This window comes from Toxotes jaculatrix, chromosome 1 (genome assembly GCF_017976425.1).
Source record: "Toxotes jaculatrix isolate fToxJac2 chromosome 1, fToxJac2.pri, whole genome shotgun sequence".
In the NCBI taxonomy this organism is placed as follows: Eukaryota; Metazoa; Chordata; class Actinopteri; family Toxotidae; genus Toxotes; species Toxotes jaculatrix.
In genome coordinates this window covers 15,729,598-15,748,812 of record NC_054394.1, presented here as the reverse complement: position 1 = coordinate 15,748,812, position 19,215 = coordinate 15,729,598, and the positions used below count along the sequence as shown (strand labels likewise).

Here is a 19,215-nt window from a genome sequence, read left to right as displayed (position 1 = left end):
AAATAATTGAAAATAGTTTAAATTTGAAGCTGTATATTGTCCTACATCCCTTTGAATCAAATCACAGCATATTCTTCTGGGGTCAGCAACACTCACTGGATAATAACTGACTAACTCTATATAGGCAGACAAAGCTACTAAACCCAAATCATGTTTTAGAGAGGCTGGCAATGTATCACATTTTCTTCATTACTACACACAAGCTCTGTGAAAACAAGCCAAACTTAAACCAAAGCTGTTAATATTCACCTCCATTTTTAGGATCAGTCTGTATCAGTCTTGTCAGCAGCATTAAAGCAGATTTTCAGGCTCCTTCAAGAGACCAAACTTCTAGATGTGTTCTTACATTTTTAATTTTTGACCAGTAGTGGGCAGTCTTGGATCAACTACCAATTTGAGATCCTAAGCTCCATCCTGAGGAAGTGATGCCATGCTTAAAATATTAAAAGTCCTTGGACCACACGAAATTTGCTCCCTGGCTATAATGAACCATACTTTATTAATAATAATTTTCTTTAAGTAAAAAGATCTCAAAAAGGTAACTTAAAAACATATATTACTCTCATACTTTTATTCATGTATACAATTCTGTAATTTAGTTAAAAGTTAAACATTGTCCAATTGCTCAAATCGTTGTTGATTTTTACCGTTTCTTGTAAAAAAAAAAAAAAATCCAACAAGGCCAAATGTTGACCTGACGTTTATTATATTACTGCAAATTCACAATGATCTTATGAAACAAGGCAGCTTTTGGATAGGAGAATCATAAACTATTCCAACAAGCCTCATTTGAAGGTGCAGAAGACTACCATTAATGTACCATCAAGAATCAAAATTATTTCATTTTCTTTTTTTTTTCGTCACTCATAAAGAAACTGCATGAGAAACATCAATGCTCAAAGTAACTGGTGTCAATTATTATACTGGAGAGTGAATCCAGATACATAAAAAGAAAAGGTCATCAACATCCAAACTAAATCTACAAATGTTTAGATACAAAATGGTCAGTAAAATGTATTGTTTTAAAGCTAAAGTATAAGCTTTGGAATCTGACTGTATAAGGAATGCAGAGAGCAGCTTTCATAAAAACATTTCACACAATGTCATCATTCATTTCCATTTTAGGTGAACATTGTATAAGCGATATGTGGTTAAAAATACATCAACAACAATAACATCACCTGCTAAACACAGCATCTTTGCAGCTCATCCAGCAAACCACCACATCGATGCATCTTCGATGCATTTCTGCGTTAGAATTTCCACTGATTCACAAAAGTCACTTGAGTGTGGTGTCTTTATGGTAGCTTTTAAATTATTGTTTTAGGCCATTAGCCTCAGCTTTTATCCCAAGCTGTTCCCGTCTCTCAGCCTGTCTGTCCAAGCTGGGGCTGAGGCCCCTGAGTGCTGCAGAGGGCAATCGGGAAACCCCATTCACTGTCAGCGCCCCACTGTCTATTGGGCAGATATAGTCTGCAGATTCATCAGGTTTTCTCTTTCTCAGGTGACTGAATTGGGTGAAGCCCAGCTTCTTTGGCTGAAAACACACAAAAAAAATCCAAACCATTAATAAATCATTTTAATTTTGTGCTGTAATAACCACAGAACATTTTGATTCTTAGATTTGTTCTTACCTTCACTTTAGCAGTAGTAGTGAGAGGAACGTGACCTGTGGCATTGCCATACTCTCGCTTCTCCTGCGTGGCTTGAGGCCCCACCAGGGCAGAGAAGGCAGTGGCAAGGTGGCGACGGAGCAAAGTCTTCTGAGGAGGAATATTTAACAGCAGAGCCAAGGTCTCTGAGCTGAAGCGAGGCTCCAGGATCTATATAAGAGGATGTTAACAGCAAACAGCAACAAGTTTAGGTCTCCAGGCGTGTATTGTTACCATGTAATGCTAGTATGCTCTGATAAACTTGGACTGAAGTTCAGAATTTACAATACTTACAATAAGCCCACCATGGACGCCACTGCCCCGTAGATTAGGAGCATACTCAGCTAGATCCACCGCTCTTAGCCACTCCATCACGCGATGGTTAGACCACTGCACCACCTCTGAGGGAGAGGGCTGTTTCTGCAGTTGAAAATCAAAATATTATTTGACTTAGTAACTTATTACTATTATACCCCAATCCATCTGACTCCTACAGTTTGACTCTCCTTAATCTTAATCTAGAAGTGGACAGAATGAAGTTTTAACAGCACCAGGACTTTGGATGCTTTATGTGAAAAATGCTCTGTTTTTGGAAGCATTTGAAGTCTGCCCCATCTTGTGGGCAACTGATGTAATTACATCTGTTGACCATCTAAGAGCAGTATCTCAGTAACACACTTCTCATAAAAATGTCCTTGTGTATGAATGTCTGTAACATGTAACATTCTCTCAACTTTGAGTGTTAACATTTCAAATTTACACACAGGATGTAGCATTGGTGTAGCATACACAGCTACATACCACAGAACACACCCTGACACAGGCCACAGTTTCAGCTTCCACCTACTCCTTTCCATCTTGGCTTACCTCTTCCCCTGGCCTACGTCGAAGGCAGTAGGGGTTGAACTTGTTGGCATGAAGGACATGAATGGCACATTTAATACTGAGATGATGAAGCTGGCTGGTGACCTTTAGAGTCAAGAGGTCATTCTGGGTGAACAGCAAAAGAACATCAGTGAACTTACAAATTCATAACATTATTTAATGTTATTAAATCTTTTCTGAAATTGAAATAAATGTATTTTAAGACTTCCACCTTAACAGAAAAAGTTATGGTACATGCAAGGTTAAGTCTTACCACTGTGAGGTATTGTATCATTCGACCATCCACTCGAGCCTCATGGAACTGGTCTTTATACTGAGGCAAACCAATATCATCCAACCAGCCTAAATGGATGAAAAGCAGACATTAATTTACTTCACTTCCTGAACATTTTAATGGTGATACAAGCTTCATCATCCGTCAGATGCCAAAACATGATCCCTGTAACAACTCAGTTAAGAAACAGTTCCTGGCTTTGAATGTTGCCTACATTTGCATTTTTTTCTAACACATTTCCATCTCACACACTACGTTTCTTTGTTTGGTTTGTGACATGAGAATTCCCACTCTGTGTGGAAGTCTGATTCAAATGAGAACACATAGGCTGAGAAGTTAAAAATATTCCATGTAGAAAGAGTCTTACGGGTGACCCAGATGTGGTCCAGGTCTGACGATTTCTCTATAACTTTAGTGGTGAATGCCCTCAGAGCCAGCTGCAGCTTCTTCCTGTGCAGTGGATTCTTCATACCCATCTCCTGAGGTCAAAAAAGTCTGTTTGTCACAATAAAACTGAACATTGGGGTAAATAATTGGTGGTTTACTCACACACCATGCAATTATATTTACCCTGACAGACTTTTTATGTGTATCTGACCTATAGAATTTATATATATCAATAATTTTGATTTACAATTTTTAGTTATACATTTAGGATATTTCGGAAGTGTTTAGTTTTATTCTCTGACCTTCTCAAAGTCTTGAGGTGTAGCCGACAGCAGTGTCTGTCCATTTTCAACCCACTGTCTGGTGAGACTGACATACTGGCCCAGTCCATAGTCCTCTAGCCAGCCACACACCTGCTCCTTGGTCCACTGGCTGAATGGAATATTCATATCACTGACAGAGAAAAGAGAACAAATCAGACACAAAACTGGTTAAGTTATTCATAATGATAATCTTTTAAAATACTCACAGTAAAATACACAAAGCACACCATGCATCCATAGCTACTTCTCATTTTGACCATGTAGAAAAAGATGGAGGTGGCGATGAGATGAGAGAACTAAACCATTTTAAAGAAGCGAAGTATAAGGGTGACCTCACTGATACAAAACCTTCTAGTTCTGAAGAGTACTGTGCTTCTAAGCCAGGTAGAGGCACACAGAGCTTTACCGTGCAGGGTCATATGATTCAGGGGTCCTGGTCAGTCTGGGTCCTGCTGTAGCACGCAATCCCCCTCTTCTAAACTGACCGCCATCTGGATCTGCTGCCTGGAGCCCTCCAGACTGGGTTCTTCGAAGTCTGTATGGATGCGGATAAACTCTTTGGAGCCACTTTCACTCTCAGAGTACCATAACCGAAAAACAGATCTAACACTTTCAGTAATAGTTCACCTTTATTTTCCATTTTTTTGGATAATAAATACATAATAAGATTTAAAAACAAAAAACAAATAGAAATTCTTTATTCAACTCAATAATTTTTGCTGTTTTATTAGATTAATTTTAAACTGCTTTTTTTAATCCCCATTTGTACAATACATTATTATTTCCATGCACCAAATACGTTCACATAAGCCACCAACTAATATGTCACATAAACCCATACAAAATATGTTGTTTATACACAATTTAATGTTATACTTTATACTCTATATGTTGTTTAAACTGATACACATTATTTAAACTGCCAGTTAAAGTGAGTGTGTTGGCTTTATTTTTCTTCTACTGATAGTCTGTGTTGATATAATTATTACCAAATTAATTAATACCAAACTCACTTTCCCCAGAGTCTCTTGAAGCTCCTGTTATTCTTCATGTATTCTGGTGAGCCCACAGCTCGTTGGCCAGGTTGTGTATTTGCCCCAGAATGAACAGGGGAATTATCGCTTGACGTGCTGTCATCAGCTTTCTCCAACTTTCCTTGAAAAGGAAAACACAGTTAGTGCAATACCACTACGTACAAATTAGGTAAATTTGATGCAAATTGTGTACTGTAGAGGGTTACTAAGATTTTGCAGTCTTTTATAGATGCATTTGATTAGTTAAAAATGCAGTTTACTCATAATAATTTGAGCTCGCAGAGCCCCACTGCCATCTTGCCAAATAAGCATTTCAGTAACAACCTCTCTGAAAAGATCTGATCTGTCGAAATTTGTAGTTTGCTGTAGTTGTGAACTGTTGGAGGCACAATCTTGATGACTGAGTAAAAAGAAGCCAAAAGCTAAACAGAACATCAAGATTTACGTGCCACATGTTTGGTTGTGTGCCTTTTTTCACACTGCTCTATTCAGGAAAGAGAGCACAGGTTACAGACCATTGAGTTCAACGAGTAATTCATCAGTTAATGTCCCATGAAAAAGAAGGGATTTAAGCTAAATTTTACAAGGTGTGATCTTTATGATATAGTTTGCAGTCAGTCTCTGCTCAACAGCAGAACTTGGCAAAGAGAAATCAGGGTGGGGCTCAAGATGAAACTGGTCAGTGAGGCTGAGGAAGGGTGGAGCTGGGATGAATGTGGTCAATCCGAGCAAGAGAGAGGGTGTGTTTGGTGAGAAAGTTTATCCCATGATCCATCTGCTCTGTCAGGAGACTCTGCAATTAGTTGTGATCAAAGGTGTAATGGCCGTTTGGTCAAAGGAGGGTGGTTTGCTTCAAATATGAATAGTGCCTTTGCCTTATGGGAATTACTGCCCTCGCAACGATTCCACAGAAATAGGAAGTCTGATCCTATACTGGGGATTATTACTATGCACGATCAATCATATCATAAATAACATAGCCTGAGTTAATAAGTCTGGATTTACTTTGGCTGGAGTCTCCATCTTCACTCCCATCTGGAGATCTTTGGCTCTGGATTTCACTGCTGCTGCCTTCGATCCCGTTTTGCTCTGACAGAGAGGAATTCACAGGCAGTGTCTGACTTCTGGTGTCACCCAGACCACTCTGGATGAACCACACATATAAATAAAAAAAGACAAGGAAATAGCAGAATCAACAAACTACTGTAGTTATATGTATTATAGAGGTCATACAAATGATTAAATTATGAATTATGTCACACAGCCTGCATGTAAAAGTACAGTACAGTAGCTTTCATGAAAAATAACAAGGGAAGCATTCAGGTTTTATGACATGTTCAAAGATAAATGGCAGATTGTTAGCATATCAGATTTGTGTGATGATTAAAAAGTACCTTTTGTGAAGGTCCATTTGTTAAGTCATTCATGCTACTTGATAGAGTCTGTGGTTCTGTTCTAAGAAGATAAAAGCACAATAATTTCAGTAAAATCCAACTAATAGGTATTGGAGTCATCAATCGATGAACAGATGTTTCACTACCTAGAATCACTGTCCTTCTGGATTGATAAAAGCGATGTTTGCTGGGAGGAAGAACTGTTTGTGGAAACCTGTGATGGGTAAAAAGTAAAGTTAGAGAAACTAAAATGATATTCAAAGTCGTGTTCACACAAACAGCAACCTCAAATTAGTCCGAGACCTGTTAAGCTTGTTTCTACCCACTTCAGACTTTACATCCTCAGATTTTGCGCTGGCAGAGTCAGTGTTCTTCATCAACCCCTGCTCTTCTTCCTCACTGCTGCTTGAAGGAGTCCTACCATTTGGCAATGAATGAACAGCAGGTGGAGCTACAGTAACAAAGAGAAGCAATATTTTTTTCTTCAGCTCAAGCAGCGGCACATATTTCTGTTAAAGAAAGAAGTGTGGTGGCTTTTATTTAGCTCAAATGTTGTTGCTAAGATAATAGAAACATGTCGAGGGAAGGATGAAGGAGTGAATAAGGTGATTACCTTGCCTTGTCGTGTGAATGACCTCTCTGAATTGCCTGCACTGATTCAGGAGCAGAGTGAGCTCTTCAATACGTCGGTCCTACAGAAAGCAGAGTCGGGGAGGTTCAAGGTCAATGAAACCCAATTAAGATGTTTATCTAAGGTTAGAAAACACATACAGACTCTTCTCTCTGTTACTGACCGATATGCCACACAGACCTCCCTCTTTCACCATATGGCCTTTACATCAAAGTAGTGGATTGGGAGGGGATTGACACAGGCCTGGCTGGAAATCTTAGTTGTGGTAACCAGCTGCGAGGAGTGTGTGTTTTTTGAAGTGGTGCCCATGTTCTGGTTTTGCCATGGTTCTCTTAATGCAGCGCACTCCAAAATTAGGCTTGGCAGATCGAGGCCTACTTAAGTGTGGCTTTGCCTGAAATGGCTCGCCTTGGGGTGTGTGTACGTGTGTGTCTTCACTAGTGTGCCACATGTAGGGCTGTGTCTGTAAGTCTTTAAAGTCCAAGATTCTCTGGGAGGGAGAATACAAAAGCCCCTCTGTACTATAAATGGTTGCAGGGTGGCGCCTCTAAGAAATGACAACATCTAAAAACAGTTACCTTCTGACCTTCCAAACAGCAGTGATGATAGCATTGCTATGTACGTGCCAGTAAGATGCTTTACACTATAGGAAACAACACACATGCTGCTCTATACTGCTTAATGACAAACAGCTGTACTGACCAGAAAGAGAAAGGAGAGGTTTCCAGATTCTTGGTAACTTACCTTTTCATCATTGGCAGCAACCAGTGATTTCATTCCACTCTTAAGCCTCTGCAGTTCCTGATCTATAAAGAGAACCCCGTGCTGATTATTAATAGGCAACTGCTAATGTCATATAAATGATCATTTTGTTTAGACATGTTGAACTGCATATGCTTATTTAGAAAGAAAGGAAAGGCAAAAAATACATGCTAACATGTTGTAAATTTATTTCTCACTAGAGTGCCATCTAAATCATGTATTTATATATTCATATATATATATTTGTCCATGGATACTTCCTTTATAACAGTTGCAGGCATACAGGCAGCATTGCTGGTGAGTGACAGTGATTATACTAAACAAGTAACCCAGAGTACTGTTCATCTATCCTTGACAGACAAAATTAAGAACAAACAAGAGATTATGCTTTCAGGAATCCACAAAGACAACAAAGAAGCCAAAGGGAAGAGAGAGAGTGCATCAAGTAATTTTGGAAATCAGGTGGTGATTGTCAAATTTGCCCCTAAGAGCAGAAGAAAACAAAAGATAATAGAATAAAGAGGCATGTCTGGAGAGAGGAAATAAATGAAAAATCAAAAGTAGACATGGCCCATGGGTTTAAAACAGTTTTCATTAAATACTGGCTTACATTTGGCGTTTAGCCTCTTCCTGTACATCTCCTCTGAGAGAGAGAGAGACAGAGACCCATGATGAGACAGACTGTTAAGGGCCGAGACACAGTTTTCCCACAGCTGTTACTACAAGTTAATGAATGCAAATAGGAGTCATAAACTGTGTCACCCGTCAGGCTGGGTAACTCTGAGAGTGAGAGGCTGTTGTTGGCAGGTTGATCGAGGGATTGAAGCCGGGTGCTTTGCTTACCTCTCTCTGAGCTCTCGGTGGATAGAGAGGGTCTGGCCAGCAGCTGAGTGTGTAAGCTCTCGATCTCAGCATTCTTACTGAGCAGAAGCTGCTGAAGGCTGCTGATCTCTGCCTGCGGGTGCCACACAGTGAGGAAACTTAGCAGAGGGGACCTGCAACTCTGCACAAGTCTACTGTATGTGCCGACACACGTCTGTTTAAACATGCACAGCTAAAAGCAATTTCACAATCACAAAAACAAGACATGTACATGCATCTTAATTTAAAATGCCAGCGCATGTCCTCACTTGAAACCTAAACTGTGTAAGATACACCATTATCTATATATAAAACACCCACAACAAAGCACATAAATGTTTCTCTGAATTTTAGAGAACCAAAATATTAGGCCACTTTATAAAGTTTATAGCTTGTTTTAAAGTAAGTTACAGAGTTTAAGGAAAAAACAGATGGTAATAAAGTTCAGGCTGATCTATTTACCAGTGTGATCTGACTATGTAGAGGACAGAGGAAGAAAAATAAACATGTGCCACGTCATACCCTTTTTTACTTTATCAAAACATTACTTCCAACTCATTTGTTGAAGAAGGTAGAGTAACTCACTCACTCACTCACTCACTCACACATAAAAGCATTTTTATATAGCTCAATTTTTAACATAACATCTCTAGCCAATTATTCATGTGTGCATTAAGATTTTTTTTAACTTGATTTAAAGAATATTTGTCTACCAATCTGGAGGAAGATACTTCTGTGAACTGTAGCATTTCTTCATCTATTTGATGGAAAGATGCCAACTGGATATTTACTGGTAATGAACTTCTAAAAACCAAAACTAAAGAATGGTGATATGACTTTGAGTAATGCAGTATTTACAATAACAAACCAGTTGGATCTTCTGGTGGATACTTTCTACATTAAAAAAAAAATCTTCACTTTTAACCCTGAAGTCAATCATGTTGTGACTGTAGGTTGACAAGGTAACACCCATAGTAATTACTGTGTTAAAAGTGAATCAGCAGATGTGTCTTTTCAAATGGTAGATTAATAACTGCAAAATTAAATATAATATAATATATTAATACAATACAATCTAATACATAGGAAGCTATTGTACCGGAAGGAAAAGCTCAAGAAAGACTAATAAAGAGAGTTGATGAAATAATGGGAGAGCTAATGATTTTATCCTAAAAGAGGACAAGAGACTCTAGAAAGTCTAAGAAGTAAATGCCATGGGATCATGCCAAAGTATACAAGTAGGACATTAAAAAAGAACTAAGCCATTATTAACTTTATTTCTACAGTACATTAAAATAGAAGGTAAAATTGCTCTCAGACTTCTTAAGAAAACATAGGTGTCCATGAATGAGTGAGCGTGTGCAAAAGAAAATGACTCACTTAACTGGCTGGAACATCGGATTGGACAGCGTTTAGGAAAGTTGAGTGGACAGTTAGCAGTGGAATTTGGACATTAGCGGTGTATTTCAAAGTCTAGACACCAGGAAAATCAGAACTTTCTTTTTTACCTTTGTTGCTTTGAGTTTCTTCTCATACTGTAACTTCTGATCCTCCAGGTGCTCCACTTTGTCCTTCAGAATCCTGAGCTCCCTAAGTAAACCCTGAAACAGAACATGTGAGAGAAAACGTGCCTGTTAATTTCAGCTGCAAGCATTAAAAATACATACATGCACACATAAAAAAATAAATAAATACATCACTCCAGGATTAAATAACCAGGTGATGTTAGTAAGTCTTCACATTGTTCTTTCATAGCACACAAATTACACTCAAATTACATGAAATGTACCTACAGGTATTAGTTGTGTCACACACAGATGCATAACAGATAGATATGATTAACTCTGCCGTTTTACCAAACAAATTGACCAAGCTGCACAGTGACAGGGAGCACTGCTGAGGATATCTGGTGAATCTGTGTTTCGTTTTCTTGTGAACCAAAGGATGACACACGGCAAAGTGAGACAACCCATGCTGTACGCGGCATTACAAGTCATGCAAGCAGGCTATGCCTACGCTTTCTCCTCCACACTGGTGCTGCTGCTCTCCATCTGAGCTACCGGCTTCCATGCTGTGTGTGATCCCATCAGGCCCAACTTGAGCCTCTTCTAGTTTGTGGATCACCCCTGAGGTTCTGTCACAGGACGGCCCGGGATTTGAGCCCTTGCCCTCACTGGACTCAGTGCGGCATGCCACAGAGGAGCTGCTGTCAGCTGGGGTCTCCAAAGCCTTTTTCTCCTGGATCTTGCTATTGATCTCCTTCTGAAACCTACACATCTGCTCTTGCAGCTCACTAATGAAATTCACTACAGTCTGAAAGATGCAGTGGGGGAGAAAGAATTGAGAGAACTGTTTAGAAAGTGAAGAGGTAGCACTGTAGAGAAAGTATATATGTCTGTGTTTGTGTGCGAATACAGCATTACAGAAATGACCTTTCAATTCAGTGTTTTCCTCTACTTCGTGTCTAGTTATTCTGATATTCTGCATTCTGAGAAAATGTAAATATGACAGTAAACCTGTGCTAGAAACACACACTAACTGGCCAGTTAGTCTCATCTAGTCTAGAAACACATACTGTTTTGTATTTAATCATGAACCTCAACTAGCCTTTTACTTTGACCATAACATGCATGTCCTGTTTATCAAATGGGTAGTTTGCATTGTAAATAACAGCCAAGTTATGCTCGGACTCTGGACAGAGGAAGTCTCACTTGGGGTCCAGCACAGCGGATATGACAGATGATATGAAGTGCCTCCATGGCTAAATTTAACTATGGGCTTACTGGCTTCACAGCGAGGAGGCTTGCACATGTTGTATGCGTGTGTGTGTGAGTGCAAACATGCACATGTGTGGCCATGTTTGTGTAGTAGAGAAAGCACGTGAGAGGCCAGTAAAGTGTTGAAAGCAGATTTTTCCTATTCTCCTTAAGTTCAAGGAGCTGTTCTAGGGAAAGTTGGGTTTGTATACATAGTATAAGCAGAATTGAAAAGTGCTGAAAAACTGCTGTCTACTAAAACACCTATGCTATTTCTTCCTGCTTAGAAATACAAATCAAATCCCCATAAATGTTCAAACATATTCAAATGAAGTTAATTTTCTTTTTCTTTTGCTGTATAAATGTCAAATGCTTCTGGAAATGTGGCTTTAGTTAGGAAGGGAGTCCTTTTTTTTCAGAATGGCCAACGCAACCTTTACCCACCACCAAGAATAAAATTCTCTGGGCTGAAGCCTACACACACTCATATTTGGCCCACCATCCATCATGCCAACTCCGCTATGCCTGAACTCTCTTAACCTGAGGACACAAAGGCTCTTTGACCGGCTGTGTTTTGACGGTAACTACATACATTACAGTATCCTGTCTAGAGATATTGCAGCTTTTCCTGCTTTCCCTTTCTCCAGTTCATATGGTCACTAAATGCCCAGGATGTCTGCTGGTAACCCAACACATCAGTCTTAAGCAAATACATGATTCAGTTTAAACTGACAAAAAATTTAAACCCCTTGGAGACTTTTTTTTCCTGTAGTCTTTGCCCAGGAACAGCCAAGCCAGGATTTTGGTGAATGTTCCCCTACATCCATCCAGAAAGTGTTTATGGTCTTCCATAAAATCAGCAGCTGACTTCAAGGTTAGATCCATCAGAACACAAGGCAGATTTTTGTGTGTACCCTCGTCATTCCTGGCAGAGTTAGGTTCAAATTTCCAAGGACTGAAGCACAACTGAAATGTTCCTGAGGATTTTAGCTAAACTAATTTTTCATTGCAAGTAGTCCTCAGTGAAACAAATGCTTCACAGATTGTGAGCCTGTCACGTTCACATAAAACAAAAAAAAAATAAACAAGAATATGAAGTGGTAAAAGCCAACAAAGCAACCTTGTTTTGATGGATACCCATTTAAATAAGTTCTGACAAACAAAACAACCAAACCTAGAAACTATAAATAAAAACTTTCTGACCACAAAGACTTGTCATATTCTGCTCTGTAAAAATCCCTACCTCGGCTTTGTGCTGCCTTTCAGCCCCATGGCCCTGTTTTCCCTCCATGTCTGCCAGCTTTAGTTTCAGGTAGGACACCTCCCCCATAAGACTCAGCTTCTGGTTCTCCAGTGACGTCCTATGTAGGAGTTCCTGTCATCAACAACATACAGCAAGAGCATGAAGCAACACAAACAGACATATAGGTAAATAAAAGCATACATAAACACATTATCCCTTCAATGATACACAGAACTCAGTACTTACTGAACAAAGGCAACATTAAGTATGAGGCACAGCAAGCTACCAGTTCTGTAATGACAGTCCCCTCAGACAAACCCACTGGTTTCAGACGCTGTTTGAGTGGCTAAATATACACAACCCATGACCACTATTTATAATGCCTATTTCACAGCTCACTCAAAGTACACAGCAGAGGGGGGAGAAAGAGTGAGAGAGAGGGAGAGAGGTACCAAAAGCATACCAAACATTCATAGAAAGAACATTAAAATAACTGTGACAGGTGCATTTTCCTGTCAGTGTGTGAACCTTTGCCAATCAAACCTGGTGCTGAGGGAGACTATGGTTCTGCTACACAGCTCTGTGACCATCTCGCTTCAATAGCTGTCAGTCTTGAGAGTTAAACCAGGCTATGCTGGCAGATGTATTACTAATTTGGTTGATGTCAGGCAGGTGCTAAATCACTTAAAGTCCAGAAATGTGCATCTGAGGCAGGCAAACAGTACATATGGATACGTCCATTTAAAACTCTGGCTTTGGAAAAAATCTGGGCTTCTGCTCGTGTGCACATGGAAAATATTAGAGCTTTGTCACCAGGAAGAGATTTACGGCTCAGGTCCAAAGCCTCATAATGACCATGTCTCCAAGAAACCAGCCTTGCCTGCCCGTTGATACACTGCACACATACAACATTGCACGTAGAAGTAGACACTGAGCATAAAGTTCACAGCTCATCAGACAGCTAAAAAACATATTCCTGGCACTTGTGCACTTTAGTCAGAAAAGGCTGGAACAGCCTATTTCACAGGAGCAGCATTATAAGAATGACATACATTTATTCAGTGTAGTACCTGGTTCATCTTACTCCAGTGCTTTCCTTAAGTAAAGGAAGCGTAAGTGTATTTCCCTCATGGATGCAACGGTTTCAGGTGTCTTGGAGTTTCAGCAGATTAAAGTTTCATACATCCGTTCCACTCAGTGTCCTTCGTGCTGTCCAGCAAAGTCTCTGTTGTAGATTTGAAGCCAAAAGCAAACAACTGAAAGTTGTAGACATACACTTTTAACTTCTCTTAAAGGAGCACCACCCCTATTCTTCCTCCCTCCCATCTCTCCACCTTTTTCAGTTGTTCCTCCCTTCCTCGTTTGTCCCTCTCTCCTTCCCTCTGTTGTCCTCTCTCTCTCTCTCTCTCTCTCTCTGCACGTGTGTGTGTGTGAGCATGCAGGGACTCAGTCATGGTGGTTACAGATTGTGGGTGTGGCTAATTCTGTAATCACCTGCCCAGACAGACCAGTCTGGCCCTGCATAAACCAAGCATACACTCTGAGACACTGTCCTGGAATGAGTCTGAGCGTCCTAAATATTTCGGTTGTCAAGGTTATGTGCAGCCAGATAGACTGGAATCTTAGCAAGGAATTTCTTCCCAGGAAGCAGAACTCATCCCGAGTTACATACTGCAGCTTATGAAAAAAGATTGGCTCTGCAGAAGAGTCACATTTAAAAGATAGATGGGGCCCTGTCACATCTCATTAACTGGAAGAACAATATTGATATAAAAGCCCTGGACGTCTCCTGGTAAGAGTCAGAGTTTCCTGACTTTGGTCCAGTAATACATCAAGCATTTGGTACTGAGAAAGTCCAACGTAAGATGTTATGACTCAAGTCAGCGAGGTCAGTAAAGTTGTGTACCTGCTGTAGCATCTCCTCTGTGGAGTTGAGTTTGTGCTGATGCTCCACCAGAGAACTCTCTAGATCGCTGATCTTCACCCCCTGAGCTTCCACCTGGTCTGTCAGCACACTCACCTGTGCATATTTGTGTGGGGACAGAATGATGGTAGAGATGAGAAATTTATTTTTACATAAAACTGGGCAATAAAACTGTTTAATCATTACTTGGTTTCACATTTTATCTCACATTTTATCCCATAATTGCAGCCTAGGTCTAGTAAAATTCTTTAGCCCTCAGATTTTCTCTATTGCCACAGAGTTTCTCACAGTACACATTCATGAATATCAGCTATTTTTCACTTAATCACTGGTACTCTGGTACTCATTTTTGTTGAAATTTCTATGTCTGCGCCAGACCAAACAGTGCACACATTTCCTTTGAAAAGAAATGAGTGATCCTTTGTGCCTCAGTAGGTGGTTGCGACACTTCGTTGGCTGCAGCCATGTCAGCAAAATGCAGGTTAATTTTAAATCTGCAGAGAAACTATCAAGGCCACATAATAACTAATCACATGCTAAAACAGCAAACCCAACGAGCCAACTAGAGCGGATTTTGCAAAGAATGATTTTATCTGAGGCCTAAAGAAACAAACAAGGCACCTGCTCTTACCCACACCTACATACTACAGCTCATAGTGCTGCTAGCCTGAACCTGTCTGAGATAAGCACTTGTTCAGCGGTCCTGAGAGCCACACACACCTAGACATGTATATACGTAGATAAACACATCACACAAAACAAGACATTCTAGTGTTGTAACAGCACCAAACCCACTTTATAACTGTTGCTTCACCTGTTCAGTGGAAAAGAAACACACATTACGCAATATTTATAACACAATACTCTGACCTACCTTTGCCCTGTCACCTTCCTTTCCTGGTCTCTTTCCTCTAACACTGGAATGTGATATGGGCACTGTTTAGAATCAGTTCCCTCTAGCAGCATGGTGTCATATGTCCTCTTTTATTTGAGCTTGACTCACATCCAATGGAATTAATTCACCTTTATTAAATGGAAGTGCAGGCATGCTTTGGGCTTAATGTTTTACCACCACAACAGCTTTTTTAAAGGTCATATAAATCTTATACAAAAAAACAGAGATAATATGGTTTTGTTTTCAACAAAAGTAAAGTACGACCAGAGGAGTGACTTATCTCACCTGCAGAATTAATGACTCTTTGTCTCCCTCCAGACGTGATAACCGCTCCTGGTAGGACTCACTGTTGCCGTTTGAATGGAGGTTTACCTTCAGAATAAAGGTCAGCTATTAAGTTCAGTAAGTACACAGCTAATACAGAACAGTTGCCCAGTGGGTCGAATTTGGTTTCCTTCAGTGAGGTTGCAGCCTTAGACTCAGACCGTACACACACACACACACACACACACACACACACACACACACACACACACACACACACACACACACAACTTACCACTCAGTCTCACACTTCCTTTTGTGTCAGTGTGTAAGAGGTTTACAGGTCCTAATCCAGTATTAAAAGTTGTGTACAACATTTTATACTGGCTGATTAGTGGGGAAAAAATGTTGGGTGAAGTCTGAGCTCAGAGCTGTCTTTGTAGTCAGGAATATTTCAGAGCCATCAGCATGAAAGGGAAGTAAAGTGCAACCAAATGAGCTCAAATTTCTCAGAAATCCAGGCATTCAACCACAATCATGGAAACATTATGTAGCCCATCGTCCATCATCCTGAACTAGCCAGCTCTAGTAAAATACATTTAAGCCTTTAATAGACTCTTTGCATCAGATTTTAAAAACACATAAGCCATGTTTTAACACTATGTTTGACTAAATCCTATTTGCCAAAATTAAGTGTTATTTCAGATATATACTTTTTTTAACATTTGGTGATCAGTAGCATTTGTTTCCTACAAAAGTTCCTCCTCCAATCTACTTGATATTTTTCTTAGTTCAGTATTTGGCAATAACAAGTCTTGGCTTAGTGGAAGAGTTCACATAATTCTCGTGCTTAATTGTTTCAAGCAAGTTTTTCTTTTTTTTTTTTTTTCTTTTTTTAACCATTACCTTCACTTACTGCTTTTATGGAGAACGATTTGCCAAAGTGCTTCATGACTTCAACTACAGTAATGTTACTACTCTCCTGGTCTAGCTCTAGAGAGCAGCACTCACAGTGATCTTCCACAGTTACACTGAATCAAACTCCAATATCTGGAGTTTCATTTTAATTAAGCTCAATTAAAAAAAAAAACATTCATGGAGGAAACTTCAAGTTTGAAATTATTGTTGACACTGTTAGAGAGATTTTAACTCAGATTAACAAACTTCTTAAAACTCCAGTTTTTGATGTTGATAACCTGAGATGATGAAAGAGAAGCTACATGGCTTTTGTACAACATAGTACAGGTGTTTCTATTTTTCTTAATGTGTTATCACATTTTTGTGTCTGTAATTCTCGTACACCTCATGTATTCGTGTTTAAAAGTATTTTATAAATAAATACCTATTGAATTACTGTACTTTCTTCCTTTTTAAGATCTAAGCAAAGATACAGTGTATTTCCAAACAATATCATGAAGATTTGTCATGTGTATGGTGTAGAGAAAACTACACAAAGTTTTTCCCTTGTAGATTATTAGCTAATAGCTAACTTGTCATTGATACAAATTTAAATCATTGTTATGACAATGACTGTCAAGTATGTGCATGAAGAAGCTTCCTCTGTAGATCAGAGTGGGTAAGAATTAAAACCTAATGGAGGCAGTTAGGCCTAATGGCTTCTTAATGGCAGTAAGATGGTATGTGCTGTCCAAAGACTCCCCATAGGTTCAAGTGGCAGGAAATGATCTCAGCTGACATGTGTATCCATTTATCATTCTCCTCAAACAATTTAACCTTATGACCAGTTTGTCAGACTTGTACTGTCAACAATTCCCCCACGTGTCACCACCAGTAAACCATTTAACCCAATGCAACGGTCAGACTAAAGATTAAGTTCCTATACTGATACAAACATATTTCAGCTATCATGTCAAAATATTTCATTTTTGTTTTAATACATAATTAACTCCAAGTTAACAAAGCTTTGTTCAGTCAAACTGGGAAGTTTTGCCTTTGAGACTTTGATAGAATCTTAATAAATACATTTAATTACCTTATTCTGTTAAATTTACTTTTCCAGTCCACACGGGGCTTGTATATCAGAGTGCATGTGTTGCAGATTCTGCAGCACACCTCTTCAACTCACAAACAAAACACGTCCTCCCAAATTATCTACCATGGCAACTGTAATTACACTGTAAAAGCAGCAACACTGCAGGAGCACAATGAACAAACACAATCTTTTGTGCAATTATGGTGCAGTATGAAGGTATGAAGAGGAGACATGCAAGTGGAGAGGGTCTTACCTTTCTGAGCCAGGTGAAATGTTTGTAGAAATCAATATCATACTCCATTCTGCAGGCCCATTGTACTGTAGGTCTGGCTTTCAACGTCAAATACCAACAGAATTTAGCCCATGCAATAAAGCACCAAGGAGGCTCTACAGAGACCAAACTCCACAAGAAATCAAAACAGTGGTTCTTAACTGTGCCTCACTCTCTATCTCCCTGAATTCAACTGTCCTCCTTTTACAGACCCACCATATTGCAGTTGTAGAGCATGCAGAGAGGACCTTGGTCCGTGTGGTTTGGAGTCTGGGCCGCCTGAGACTTTTAGAGCTGAGCCGAATTACTCAACTATGCCAGTTGGCTGTACTCCCTTTCTTTCTTCTCTTCACTTTTTTTCTACCTCTCTCCAACTCCCCCTTTTTTTCTTTCTCCTGCTTTCTCTCTCAAGCAAGCTCACACTGCTTCAATATTTACCACATCTTTGCATTTTTGCTTCACCTCATGGTCATTCATCTTTTTCTGTTTTCCCCTATCTTTCTCCTCTACCTTTCTCTGTTTTCTAGCCCGTGCTCTTGCGCTGTCTGAAGTACCTCTCAGTCAAGCTGATTTTGCGGGGCTTCCTAAAGGGGCACAGGGGAGAGGAAACTTTCTGCAGCACATGCTTGTCAGATGTGGTGCCGAGCAAGAAGTCAGTAAAGACGACGGAGACTGGGAGGAGGAGGCAGTGGGGGAGATTGAGGGAATGTGAGTGTAACATTGACGATACCAAATACAAGAAAAAGCAGAGTGGAAGAGGGTCAATTCTGGTGGTGGGTAATCTGGATTAGACAAACACAAAACTGTTGCAGGAAACAGTAAACAGGAGTAATGCAAGGATGATAAAACAAAGGAAATAAGAAAGAACAGGACAGTATAAAGGGGGTGCAACTGCTTGTACTTTAAACAGGAGCTCTGGATCTCATTACCGGTGCAGTTTGCAATAGATCCAGTTTCCTGCTCACTACTTTTTAGCAGACAGGAAAAAGCCCTCCAGATGTTGATGGCCAGGTTCAAAGACCACTGTATCACGCAAAGAATAAAACCCATGGACTCTGAAGTGGTACACTGCAGTAGACTATAGAGGTAACTAACAGAGCCCTTTCTCATGTATTGGGTTTTGGATATTTCCAGCATTATATAATGCTGTTATGGTCTGTCATCCAACCCTGTCTGAGTGTTGAAGGCCTTCAGATGTCAGTGAAGCAGTACTCACCTCATCTCTCTCCAGCCATTTTAGTATAACATTTGCTGTATCAGTGGAGACTTGTCTCCTGAGAGAGTCCTGTTCTTCCTCACTCCCCTTTCCCTCCAGAGCTGCCCTGAGGGCTTCAGTCAGCTGAAGAGTCTTGAGGGCGGGGTCCATGGGTGGGGGAAGGGTCTGCTGTTGGGTGCACTCTGAGGACTGGTAATCCTGGCCATCTAATTGCATAAGAGCACTGAATAGCCCTTCACCAATTTTACCTTAAGGAAACAATAACAGGAAATCAAAAATACTCCACAACAGAAAAGTATCTCAGATGACTTTGTTATTCTACCCTCCTAACTTTTGGGCATCATCAGTATTGAGAACACAACTGATCAAGATGTGACTGGCAGGCAGCAGAATAATAAATAGTTCCTGAAATTACCTCTTGAGGGCACTGTTGTGCTCCAGTGTGGCTTA

At 39.9% G+C, this 19,215-nt stretch overlaps 1 protein-coding gene across 9 annotated transcripts; it reads right to left on the bottom strand.

Moving 5' to 3' along the window:
• Positions 1-815: 815 nt before the first annotated feature.
• Positions 816-18,030, bottom strand: ppfibp2a (PPFIA binding protein 2a). Of its 9 annotated transcripts, XM_041038919.1 has the most exons (23): positions 17,532-18,030; positions 15,307-15,393; positions 14,109-14,222; positions 12,203-12,334; positions 10,220-10,516; positions 9,712-9,804; positions 8,186-8,297; positions 7,953-7,985; positions 7,325-7,386; positions 6,563-6,641; positions 6,276-6,400; positions 6,096-6,163; positions 5,950-6,010; positions 5,561-5,699; positions 4,535-4,676; positions 3,928-4,056; positions 3,501-3,651; positions 3,179-3,290; positions 2,791-2,879; positions 2,520-2,642; positions 1,947-2,072; positions 1,635-1,823; positions 816-1,537 (listed from the first exon to the last, which is right to left on the bottom strand). In XM_041038919.1, exons 1-23 carry the CDS (start codon positions 17,577-17,579, stop codon positions 1,316-1,318), a joined length of 2,733 nt encoding a protein of 910 aa, XP_040894853.1. In that variant the 5' UTR covers positions 17,580-18,030; the 3' UTR covers positions 816-1,315. The 9 variants fall into 9 exon arrangements, with proteins under 9 accessions (XP_040894853.1, XP_040894862.1, XP_040894912.1 ...); XM_041038928.1 differs by lacking the exon at positions 7,953-7,985; XM_041038978.1 differs by lacking the exon at positions 10,220-10,516 and having other exon boundaries at positions 17,532-18,028.
• Between the last annotated feature and the right edge of the window lie 1,185 nt (positions 18,031-19,215).